We start from the raw sequence: 13292 nt of genomic DNA on the forward strand, positions 1-13292 counted from the left end.
GATAGCAAGCAAGCAGCAGGTTTATTGCACAAGCGACAGAAATAGACTTCTCCAAAGAAAAGGGGCCCCAGAGGTGGGAATCCAGTGAGGGATCTGGGGCCTGTTCTTTTTATAGTTTTTGGAATTTCCTCTTTTCCTTATCTCCTTCCCCTGTCCAGGCTGTCCTCACTATTATTGATTGGTGCCCGCTCTGTCCACACGTCTGTTTTTGTTTTTCTATTGGATCCTCCATTTAGGAGCATGAGTAGGAAGTGTCTGTCTCATTGGGTCCCCTGCTTGTGTCCATGAGCACTTTCATTAACTGGGAAGCTGACTTCATCAGAAGACCCTCTCCATGTTTCTTTGTTCAGGCCCTGCCCCCACCTCCTCACTGGCCATCTTGCCTTGGCTGCCTAAACCCTTCTATATCTCTCTCAGTCCAACACTGCAATTTAATCTATGAACCTGAGAAAAGTATTATCCAAAGAGTCATTTTTCTTCGGAGACGTCATGGTCTCATAACCCTAACTACCTTTCCTTCATTTCCCCCTCTCCTGGCTGAGTATTTTGTTTCCCCGTTCTTTAGCCTGGACAAAAATTGCTACCACTTGACCCTAAAGATACAGGATAATTACATGTAAGAGGAAGTTGAGTCGTAGGAAAAATAAAAGTCTGCTTTACATTTCTCAAATATTTGATGTTTCCATGATATTTTTAGCCATTTTCTAGCTGGATGCTTCTCAGGGAAGAAAGTTGACTCTTCCTTCAGAAACTTGCTCATTCTATCTAAGGATTTTTATTTAGATCTTTAGATCTTTTGAAAAATGCTTTCCAAAGTCAAGATCTTTGAGCTGCTGAGGGATAATTAAAGAGACAAAATATTGAAGAGTTAGCCACCGAGCCACACCCATGGCCTGATTTACAAGCCAGACTCCGGCTTCCAGACTCATGAGACTCTCCCACTCTTCATTCAATAAATACTGGCCACATTCTAATGCTCATTATGCACATTGGATTCTTATTTCTGAGTATTTAATAATTTATTTGACTTTCTTGTCTCCATATTAATCAGGGTTTTTACTTTGGTTACTAAAAAACATTTGATTGCCAATTATTATGGTTTTCTGTTATGAATATATTAGTGATTTCTTGCTTGTTTATCACATTCCTGATAACTTTCATCTCCAATTTTGACATGAACCTTAACCTGTTTTCCAGATTCATTTGTTACTGCAGAGAACAACATGTTCTATTGGATTCACTTGAAATAGTGTCACAAATTACTCTTGTAAATATTGAGAGCCAGGTGCAAAGTCATGTTTCCCTCAGTTAGTTATTGCACTTGGCTTTGCCACAACTGATGCTCAGATCGTATTCAGTAGATGAGACTTATTTGGGTCTCACTGTGCCAGCAAAGCTGAGGGAGCTGACTTTCTGCTGGTCTTGATGGGTGCTGTTTAACATCATCACGATTCCTGATTACATCCCTTTTCACTTGCTGTGTGTCATTCTCTGCAGGGCTCAATTCTTGGCCCACTGTCCCTGTTCTCTTTTAGGTTCCATTACTTAACATGATAGCTGGATAGCAGCCTTGGAAAGAGATTCTAAGCTCAAGATTTATCATTCTGCAGAAGACCTATTGTCAAAACTTATTTCAAATCTCAGGGCTTTGAAGATAAAGTTGTTGATGACCTAAACTTTCTTTGAAGTGTAAAGAAGCTTCATAATCAAAACCAAACCTGATACATATGTTTTTAAATACAAATCCTCGGTGAAATTATTCTTATAATAGGGATGATGTTATACCTATTAACACTTATTGAGTACTAACTGTACTTATGTTCTAAATAATTTGCTTGTGTTGTCTCATTTAATCTCATAACAGCTCTATAGAGATTTATTTTTATTCTTGATTTTTGATAAGGCTCAGAGAAACTAAGTAATACGTCCAAGATCACTCAGCTACTAGATGGTGAAGCCATGATTTGAGTCCTACTAAATCTGATTCCAGATTCTATAGTTCTTAATCACCATTCATTGTATCAAAGAGAGATAAAATTGGTAACTAAACAAACTCATACTCTAATCTCATCTTTTGTAGTCAAGTTAATGGGTTGTAAGTGATACTTTATCAACTTTCAGTCATGGATGTAGCAATTTTAATGTCTTTTTAAAAAATCTAAACAGCATTTCTTCCTATTAATTCAGTAAGCATTGGTTGGACAAACCTTTACCAATGAACATACTATGTATGAATAGACCACAAATGAAAAAAGCTATTTGTTCTTGTTTCAGATTGTTTCCAACCAGATGAAGGAGGCAGACATGGAAGAAAATATTTTAAATATAATGTGATAAACCTTCGGGATGGGGTAGACTAATGGTATGAGGGTGGGGGAAAGCAAACCACTTTGGATTTAAGGCAATATGTCACCAAATTCTCATTCATATAATGTTTCAGAGATTTAGCTACTCTAGAAAGAATCTAAAATTTTCTTAATCAAATCACTTATTCCCCCAAGAGATGCATTATAGCATAGTGGTTTAATAGTGTAACTTGTAGAGCCGGGTGCCTGAGTTTGAATCTTAACTCTAATTAATTTTTAGCAACTTATTTAACCTCTCTGCATTTCAATTTCTTCATCTGAAAAATAATAATTTAATAATAGAATTGTTGTGAGAATTGAATGAGTTAATATATGTGAGTTCTTTAGAATAGTATCTGACATATATTAAGTAATAAATGTTTTAGTTATTATTTTTGTTATAAATAAATATATTGATCTTCAGTGGAAGAGATTCATAAGGATAGAATGGGTATTTCTCTTCAAATGGACCAGGTAATACGAATGATAATATATGCTTAGTGAGTTACTAATATATATGAGGTACCATGGTAGAGTCTGGGGCACAAATTCAATTCAGAAGCCCAAAATTACTCAGAGAGCTTATAATAAAATGCAGACCAAAACTACTAGCCAAAATATATTAGGATAAATGATGTTTAAATATGTTATAGGAAATGGCAGATGAATGAAAGAATTAACTTAGTCCCCTGATTATATCCCAAAATATTTAAGTTAGACCTTGAAGGAATCCAACCAAATGAATATGAAGGTCATAAGAGACAGAGAGTATAGCATGGAAAAGATATGAAGAAATGATACAAGAGCAGAAAGCTGAAGGCTTTTGGATTTTTTATTAATATGCATTAATTGTACAAATTAATGGTTTTACTGTAACATTTTCACACATGCATGTAGCATACATTGTTCATGTTAAAGAATGGATTTGAAGAAGGAAAGCATAGGAAAGCTCATGAAGAGATTATTGAAGTACTAGGGGTATAACTCAATGGTAGAATATTTACATATCCTGTGTGAGGCACTGGGTTCCATCCCAAGCACAGAAAAAAATTATTGCAATGATCCTGATCCTATCTCCTCAAAAGAGATTATGAAATATAAAAGCATATTAGTGACAGAGAAGCAAAGAAGGGCAGGTTTGAGAAGTGTATGCCAAGCTTTAATGTAAATTTAATATATCTAAATTAATAAAAGTATACAGTCTTAAACATAATGAGGATGAAACCTATATTTCTCTGAATTGGAAAAAATTCCATTTACATTGAATTATCAATTTGATGAGGATTTCCTTTTATTTTGTTCTTGTCAATTAATGAAATTTAGTATTTTTTTAATATTCTGGTTTGATCTTAGAAGGATGAAGGTAAAGAAGGAATTTATTCTTAAATCTGAATCTAATATCCTTCGAAAGAGTAAAATCTTCCATCATAATCACCTTTAGTACTAAAAGGTGAAATTAAAATCTAGATAACCATCATACAAAAATATTCATTTTTAAAGTGCTTTTAATTGTGCATTATAGTTATACATAATAGTGGGGCTCATTTTGACATACTCATACACGCATAGAATTTAACTTGCTGCATTTTAATCCCCAGTGCTTCCTCTTTCCCTCCCCTCCCCATATTCTACTTCCTTTACTCTATTGGTCTTCTATATTTGTTTATTCTTTTTTTAAATTGATGCTTTACCTGTAAAGGTGGAATTCACTGTTGTACATTTATACTTATACATGGTGTTATTTTGTAAATTCATTTATTTCCTCCCTTTTCCATTTTTTCTCCCTTCCCTTCAATCTCCTTCCTCTACGCCACTGATCTTACCTCTATGTTTGTGAGATCCAATCCTCCACCAAGTTATGGAACCAGTCCAGGTGCCTGTCAACAGATGAACAGATTAAGAAAAGGTGATGAGCTGGGGATGTGGCTCAAGCGGTAGCACGATGCGCCTGGCATGCGCAGGGCGCTGGGTTCAATCCTTAGCACCACATAAAAATAAAACAAAGATGTGTGTCCACCAAAAACTAAAAAATAAATATTAAAAAATTCTCTCTAAAAAAAAAGGTGGTGTGTCACACACACACACACACACACACACACACACAATGGAGTTGTGCCATAGAGAAGAGTGAAATTATGGCATTTACCAATAAATGGAAGGAACTGGAGATTATCATCTAAGGCAGACTTAGAAAGTTAAGGGTCAAATGTTTTCTCTCATATGTAAAAACTACAGCAAAGTAAGGGAGAAAATAAATATTCTTATTTTTCAATTCCTAAAAAGGAAACTAAACACACTTCAGAAATTACTACACAGAGATTATCAAGTAATGGTAGGGAATCTAAAATATTTTCTTAATAAGATTTCTCATTTGAAGTAGAGGACACTCAAGTGACCTACAAAAGTCACAAAGTTCACATGCTGGTCCATGATTTCTGGCTCCTTCTAGTTCACCTTCCATAGTCATATGCATGGTGCTGTCTCCTGGGAAGGAATTGTTTCTATTCCTGTGTGATTCTCTATTCTTAGTTGTGGGGCACATTCCTGTGCATGGTAAGTTTGGCAGCATTTCTGGCTTGGCTCCACCAGGTACCAGTAATACCCACCTTGTAACAACCCAACCAAAAACTGTTTCCAGACATTATAAAATATTCCCAGCAGGACAAAAGACACCTTTTAGTCAACTATTCTAAAGCCTCTCTATCCCTAAAATGCCATGAATGTTACCCAAAAGAGGAATAATTCAAAAAATTTTGCACAATTTCTCGTGAAAATTCTAAATCTCTTTTATACTTTCCACAATTTTCCTAACCATTTTCTCAAAAATTTCAACACCTATTTGCCTGTTTCCCTTTATGGTAAGTCTTCCCTCTGCTCCCTGTCTATCCCTTGTTATTCCCAGGTCTGGGAAACTGTGTTCCCAGGCTCTTTTGTCTTCTGGCTTCTAGCAGGGTGCAGCCAATGGGAGTTCTGGCAAAAGCTGTGAGTGGGGAAGAGGGAAGAAGCCAGGGCACTGCGCTCTCTCTCCTCTCTTCTTTTGGCAATATCTGCTAAGTTGCCATCCTGGCTCCTATTTCTACTAGGCAAGTCCTTCCTCTGAGGTCCCTGCCATGGCCCTATCTCCCACCAGGTGGCTCTGGATTCTGGGCTCTCATAGCACTTCAGATTCTCCAGATCTAATCTCTGGTTTACCTCACCAACCCATTTGGCTTCTCACTTTTTCCAACACCTGTGTAAGAAGTTGCTATAGAATGAGTTGTGTTTCCCTAAAATCCATATGTTGAAGCCTACCCCTATTGTGGAAGAATTTGGAATAAAGAAGTAATTAATTTTAAATAAGGTCATAAGGGTGGGATCTTGAGTTGATAGGATTACTATCCTTATAAGAGGACACCCTAGAGCATGCTCTTTCCCCTCCTTCCTTGTGTGGGGACACAGCAAGGAATTGTCTATGAATCAGAAAAAAAAAAAGCCTCATCAGGAGCTAAATTTTCCTGCACCCTGATTTTGGAATTGTCAGCCTCTAAAATTCTACAGAAAAAAAATTTCTGTTGTTTAAGCCACTCAGTTAGCTGAGACTGTGTTCTAGCCACTCAATCTGACAGGACCTTGTATTAAAATTTCATTGTTTGAAATGGCCAGAGGATTTCTGTTTCCTGCCAATACCAACTGGCAAAGTTCTTTATACCATCGATACCACGTAATATTTATTGAGCTTCTAACGTGTCTGATATTGTGCAAAAGACAATTTTTTTAAATTCCTTACTCTCAACAACATTATAAGGCAGAAAAAATGATAATACATAAGAATCACAGGTTTTGAGTCACTTAGACTGAATCATAACTCCTTCCCTTATTAAGTGCAGTATCGAAGAAAAGTGCATCTCTCCCTGACTTGGTTTCCTTGTCTCTAAAATGGGTCTAATAATAGCACTAATGTAAGAGGTTTATTCTGGACTAAATGAGTTGTTCCAAGTTCTTAGAATACTTTTAAACATATAGTAAGCTCTCAGTACATATTATTTTTAACTTCAATTTACAGAGTGCCAATTATAATTGTGCCAAGTGCTGTGCACTGAAGACATAAACACAGATAAGAAATAATCTTCAAGGAGTTTCATTATATTAGAGGCAAACACATTTAAACAGGTAATTATAACAAAATACGGCAATTTTATTGACAGGTAGATTATGGAAAGCCAACATAATCAGCAATCAAGATTTAAAGCTTTCTTAAGGTTTAAATCCCAGTTCAGCCAGTTACTGAGTCTGGGTAAGTTACCTAACTTCTCTAAGCCTCAATGTTCTCACCTGCAAAATGGGGATAATAACAGTATTTATGTCATAAGGATGTGATGAGAAGAAATTAGGTCATAAAAACAGTTTCTGGTCTAGTTCCTGGAAGGTAGAATGTGATCATGGAAGCATTGTTATCTCTCATGATTAATAAAGAAGCACAGAAGAGAGGCCCTAACTCAGCAGGGCTCCCCCATATTACCTAGTTCTTGGCCATCACTCTAACCTGTTTGAGAATAACCCCTTAACATTTCACTTTTCTAGTATGAGTATAAATTATTACAACCACATTAGAAAATTTCATGGCAGAATCTATTAAAACTAAACACGTATAAAAAACAGTCCCACTCTTCATATATATATCCAGAAATGCATATATGTATCAGAGGATATGTAAAAAATGTTTATAGAAGCTTTATTCATAATAGAGCAACCAAATGCCCAACAACAGAAAAATGGATAAATATATTGTGATGTATTCAGATACAATGGAATATTACACATAGCAATGAGAATGAACTATAGCTACATGCAATAATATAGATGAGTCTCAAAGACAAAATGCTGAGCAAAACAACCCAGAGTGTATGATTTATTATTCCCTTTAGAGAAGGTTTAAGAATTGGCAGTATGAATCTGTGGTAATGGTCCTCAGAAGAGTAGTTACTGTGGGGAAGCTATTTTCCAAGAGAAGGAGTATATAGATTCGTCTACAACCACCTGTTAAAATAATAACAATAAGAGCCCAAATGTTATAATATTTGCCAGTTTTCTTGGTGTTAATACTCCCATTATGGTGGGTTATGAGTTAACAAGGTGATGGCACTGAACCCAGACTTATTCAGACTTGAAGTACATATACGTACAATCTGTTCAAGCAAGTTGGCATAAGCCAGCTTCAGCACACCACTTGGATGTGGCATGAAGGAGAAGCTGGGCTGTAAAAGTTTCACATCTCTATATGGATGGTGTCTACACAGGTATATACCTATTCACAGAGCTATGCACTTAAGATTCATATATATATATATACTATACGTTAATAACAAGTAAATTTTAAGAGTATCTCTGAGATCTTGAAAGAAAAGTATTTAAAACCGATGTACATGGGAGGAAGATCCAGAAAGATTCCAGAGATTCAAGGGTTGGGAGGGGAGCTCTCAGTTCTTGTCCCCACAATGTAGGCAGCAAAAGAGAGGCACTATTAGCAGTCAGTGACACATAGCGAAAAAGTGGTAGCAACTCAGCCAGAACACTCTCAATCATTTTAACTCCCAACTTAGTTCAATTTTGTCACTAATGCCTGCTACAGATCACAAGAGTCTTGTTTCTATGGCCCCCGTCACTTGGAAATGAAGGTTATTCCTCTGGGTGACTCCAGATGAACATTATAAGCATAGAGCCACCTGAACACCATGATCAGACACCCAAAAAAGCACCAACTAATGTAATTTTTATTTTGAGTAAAAATACATATTAATATCATTTATCTTATGACCCTAAAATCTTAAATATATTCAATAAGTATGGATGATATCTATAGTTAAAGGAGGCATTTTAGTAAGACAGCTGCTCTGGACATATACAACACTCATATATTTAAAGTCACAAAGCCAAAGTAAAATTGCAAAAGGGTTTGAACTGATGGTAGCTTATCATATCCATGAACAAGTTCATCTTTTTTCAATCTGGCAAAACAGGATCATAGAAAACACCATACCAAGTACCTAGAGAATAAAAGAAAAGATTGATGTGAAATTTTAAGGCAAAATTCTAGAGACATTATTAAATAAACAGAAAGAACATTATATTTGAAAAAATTCTGTCTTACTGAATCTCTGGGGAAATTAGACTCCAATGGGACAGGAGACTACTAAGAAAGTTCTGAGGTTTTTGTTCCTGTCTTAAATAGGAGTTTTTACTATTCAGTCTTCAACAGCCCTATTTAGTTGTGCAGTAGTAACTACCACCAAAGGACCCCTTCCCCTTTCTCCAACATTCATGTCTTTCTGTAAAGCATTTTCCCTGTAACTTTGGGACCTGAGGCCTAAATATACCTATTGCTTACATAAAAAAAAAAAGCTATGGTCATCTGGTTTAGATTATCTGCATAAAAATCAAGAAGTCTAGAATTTCTCTCGCCATAGTTTTAGGCATTGCCTAGAAGAAGAAAAATGAAGAAACTTAAAAAAAATTTCTAAAATATGGGGAGAATCACTTAATTCAGGAATTTCCTTTGAAGTGCCAAAGCACAGCTGAAAATATGGGGCATAATTTCTATCTCATTATCTCTCCCAAGAATAAGGGACCCCAAAACTTGCTCTAAATTGGCTTTGCTGTTGGTGACTTGCATGTGGTGGCTTTGATGCAGAAATGACAGAAAGGATCTATGTGCATTGCAAATCGCAAATTTTCTCCCTACCAGTTCCCTTTGAAGGGTAGCAGGGAGGGCAAGGTGCCCTTATGCTGAGTCATCTCAAACACTCCTACTGTGTGACTTTTGCTAACTAATACCTTAGTGGAAATGTAATTCAAAGGAGAACGACTGCCTGGTATTTCTTCCTTCTTAGAAAAAAAACAGACATAAATTCTCTGAAGTAATGATTTTCAATGAGAATGTCATAAAATTCAGGACTAAATTCTTTTACCTGATCCGAAACTTTTAAGTCTGGAGGACAAGGATGTTTCTTGCATCTCACTGTCTCTGTAAAGAACTTTTATGATCTTTCCAAACAAATAGCAAACAAAAGAGATCCATCATTTTATACTGTATGCTCAGACTCATGACAAACTTCCCAAGTGGTATGCACAGGTTCCCATGTTCTGAAGCAAGCTAACCACTGTGATAAAATCATCATTTTTCTTTTAACCACTCTCTTCTTAGGACCTCCTGTTAGGATAACTTTCAATGTGATGACTGACAGTTTCAATGGCTTTTTATTTTTTTAAATGAAAGTGAAGAAAAAAGTGTTAATCTTTTTTTCTGGGCCTATAAATTGCTGTTATCATTTTTAAGGAGAGAGATAATCTGGTTATTTAAATCTAATGAGAAATTTTTAAAAAAATGTTCAGGGATAATTTTTTAATACAATAAAGCATTCTGTATAGATTCCTAGCATCCAATCTGAGAAGAACTCCTATTAGGGTATATTGTCTTAACAAAGTCTTTTATAATCCATGACCCACTCCATTAAATTCTATGCAGAAGTCTAAATATGAGAAGGTTTTGGCTGTTTGTCCCCATATTTCCCCATGGAAATGGTCTGAATTTATTTTCTGCAGGGAGATAATCGCTTTGTTTCATTTAAAAGATTTAGTAGAAGAAAATTTCTATGTATTTTTGTGTCTTTTTAAATTTGAATTTGAAAAACAGAGAAGCAGGGGGCAGTGCACCTAAGTGATAGGCAATTAGTCCTAATGACTAAGAACATAGGACATTTTAGGGTACATGTTTTTTTACAGACTGGATAACAAAAGGCTATTTTTAAAGCTTCTTTTTTAATAAAATGGAGAAAGTATATAAAATGAGTTTTGTTTTCTTTAAAACAAAAGAGGGAAGGCAGGCTTTAGATTGAGAAACTATACAAAATGACAATAGCAACAAAAGAGTTGCAAAACATTCTTTGAATCAAACATTTGCCATATTTATAGATAGTCTGGAAATCATACTTAATTTAACTGATCTAACTAAAAATGAATAAATAGTCATATTTTGGGACAGCACCATATATAAACTCTGTTATGGTTTGGATGTGAGGTGTTTCCCGAAAGCTCATGTGTCAGAAAAATGCAAGAAAATTCCTAGAAGAAATGATTGGGTTGTGAAAACCTTAACCCAATCAGTGAATTAATCCCAATGAGAATAACTAAGTGGTAACTGGAAAAGGTGGGCATCGGGGGTGTGGCCTTGGGGTATATTTGTATCTGACTAGGGGAATCTCTCTCTCTCTCTCTCTCTCTGTTTTCTGATCATCATGTGAGCTGCTTCTCTCTGCCATACCCTCTCCATGATGTTCATCCTCACCCTGAGCCCGGAGGAATGGAGTCTGCTGTCTATGGACTGAGACTTCTGAAACTGTGAGCCCCTAAATAAACTTTTCCTCCCATACAGTTGTTCTGTTTGGGTCCTTTTAGTCACAGCAGTGAAAAAGCTGACTAAAACAAACTCTATACCTATAAATTACTGTATTGAAGGTTTTTATTAAGGTATTTTCCTGTACAGAAAAACCCATGAAATATCTAAACATGTAACAAGTACATGGATTACACCAATTTCATAAAATATTGAAATGCTCTCTTCCTCTTGTAATTTTATTTTTCCACTAGATGCATCTAAAGTCTTGGCAATGCTTTGGATATGGGAGACATCAATCTTCACAATCGACTGTGTCCATATTTTATTTATTCTATTTTTGGCTTTGCTTTCAAGAATCTTCTTAAAAGCATCTGTGACCTGTAGCCAGTCTTAGTCAATTGTCTGAAGTTGGGTCTAACATGAAATTTAATAATAGGGCCAATATTCAATATTCAATATTCAATACCTCATAATAAGCCTGTACTCCCAATCATTCATTCATGTATTTATTCATTTACCTACTTTTGGTGCTAGTATTGAACTCAGGGCCTGGCACATGTTAGGCATATGCTCTACCACCAAGCAACATCCCAGTCCCCAATCATGCATTTAATTCTATTCTATTAAGATATATGTGCATGTTGCTGCTTGTTTATACAAGTGTATCAATGTGTCTTCACTCACCTCTATAGACTTTAGCTTTTATTTCTAAATTAACATAAACCCAGAATATAGAGCAAGGAAACCAAAGGCAGAATCACAAGAAATAGACCTAATGCATATTGCCACTTGACTTTGATAACACATCAGACACAAATAAAGAGGATGCCTCACTTTTAGATCTACTCATTTGCTTTGTAAGAAAGTAATAGTCAACAGTCCAATTTGCTGCTAATAATACCTACCCTTTGTCTAATAGTTGGCTGAGAAATTCTACCTATAACCTAAACGACCATGTAAGACACTAAATCGTTTTAATCTCAACTAAAATTCCTATCCGACAGTGATGTGGCATGGGAAAGAGGTGGAAAGTATCACAAAGTCTAAAGGGATGCTGCAGGATATTTCTTAAGAGTAAAGCAAATAGCACTTGGTGGAGCTCAGACCTCAGAGGCATTCACCAGGAGATACCTTACATTGCTTAAATTCTTGCTAATGCTCTGAAATAGGACTGTGTGTGAATTTGACTCACTTGATATCTAAATTACCTAAGATCTGGATAATTCCAAAAATGCTTCTCCAGAAACAGTTTAATTTCATCCTGTTGGCAAAGATTTTTAGGACATGAAAAAGCATTCCTTGGGTTCTAAAAGTCCATGCCAAGAAAATCCATCAAGATAAGTCTTCTACACAGAATATTTTTTTCAACATCAATAATTAAATTGCTGAGAGTAATACCTAGGCCCCAGTCAGAGCTTCCTTGAAAACTTCTCCGAGTGAATTTATAGTACTGAGGCTAAGAAAAATCAGAGGCAATTTCCCCTGGTCTTTAGAACTTACTGGTTTCCCTAGAATAGAATAACAGGAGAACAGCTCTCCACACTTGATTTCAGTTTTTATTTTGTTTCAAAATCATGATGAGAAATCAGAAGTTATAAAGGTTAGTTCTTTGTTTTATCCTGGTGGTTTTTCCTTCTCACTTCAGGAAATTGTAACCCTTATGCTGTTTTTCAAAGGGGAAAGGTTATCTAAGACCAAGAATCCCATAAAAATTAATTCTACTTTTTCCTCAATCGAGAGATCATTCAGAAATAGTAGCCTTGGCCCTGCTCTAATCCACCCCCATCAGACTCAAGGCTGATTTAGGGAGATGCTGGCCCTTGGGCACTTGGTACCCCATGCTTTCCTAAAGCATCTGGGTATTTTATTTTTTTATTTTATTTTATTTTATTTTATTTTATTTATTTTATTTTATTTTATTTTTTTATTTTATTTTATTTATTTTATTTTATTTTATTTTATTTTATTTTATTTTTAGTTTGGCTTGCCATAAATATCTGTTGGAAGAACTAATGGACAAGCAATAGATTGGAGAGTAAATCATGCAAGATTATACTGTACCTCGACAGCTGCCAATCCGAATGATAGTCCAATAACTATATCAAGGTGGTTTGAAACCGAGGCTCTTATAACTGGTTCACATGTCTGTTCAAAAAAAAAAAGTTACCTTTTGTTAAAATGTAGACCTTAATTAATAATTATTTATTTAAGATTTTTATTCATTTGGTCAACTTTTTATATTGCTCCCAAGGATCACACTCAACTTAAAGCAACTGGATTCTTGTTCCCCTCCCTGCTAACCTTACCCTTGCTTTGGAAGGTTACACCTCCTGTGATTTGTTCATCTACTAAAAAGCATCTGAGTAGCAAAATTCTGCTCAATTTTGTAATTACTGAATCAAGGATCTTTTATTATAAATAACAACTTTTTATACTAATATATTCCTAAATTATAAAGAATTTGAGGAGCAAACTTTGCTTCAACTTTTGAGTTGCTGAACCTAGGGGTCGATAATTATAAACCATGTGTGTGTTTTTTTTCACAAATATCTCCCCAAATTATAATTTTTAAAACT

At 35.4% G+C, this 13292-nt stretch overlaps 1 protein-coding gene across 2 annotated transcripts in view; it reads right to left on the reverse strand.

Moving 5' to 3' along the window:
* Positions 1 to 6495: 6495 nt before the first annotated feature.
* Positions 6496 to 13292, reverse strand: part of Tspan8 (tetraspanin 8) — a 28075-nt gene continuing 21278 nt past the window's right edge. For both annotated transcript variants that reach the window (XM_046430740.2, XM_046430738.2), the window contains 2 exons: positions 12778 to 12861; positions 6496 to 8368 (listed from right to left, as the gene is read on the reverse strand). In XM_046430740.2, coding sequence (XP_046286696.1) covers positions 8315 to 8368; positions 12778 to 12861 — 138 coding nt within the window. In that variant the 3' untranslated portion in view covers positions 6496 to 8314. The remainder of the gene's footprint in view (positions 8369 to 12777; positions 12862 to 13292) is intronic.

Source organism: Marmota monax, unplaced genomic scaffold (assembly GCF_021218885.2).
Source record: "Marmota monax isolate L192 unplaced genomic scaffold, Marmota_monax_Labrador192_F-V1.1 WCK01_AAM20220418_F8-fsc00056, whole genome shotgun sequence".
Lineage (NCBI taxonomy): Eukaryota > Metazoa > Chordata > Mammalia > Rodentia > Sciuridae > Marmota > Marmota monax.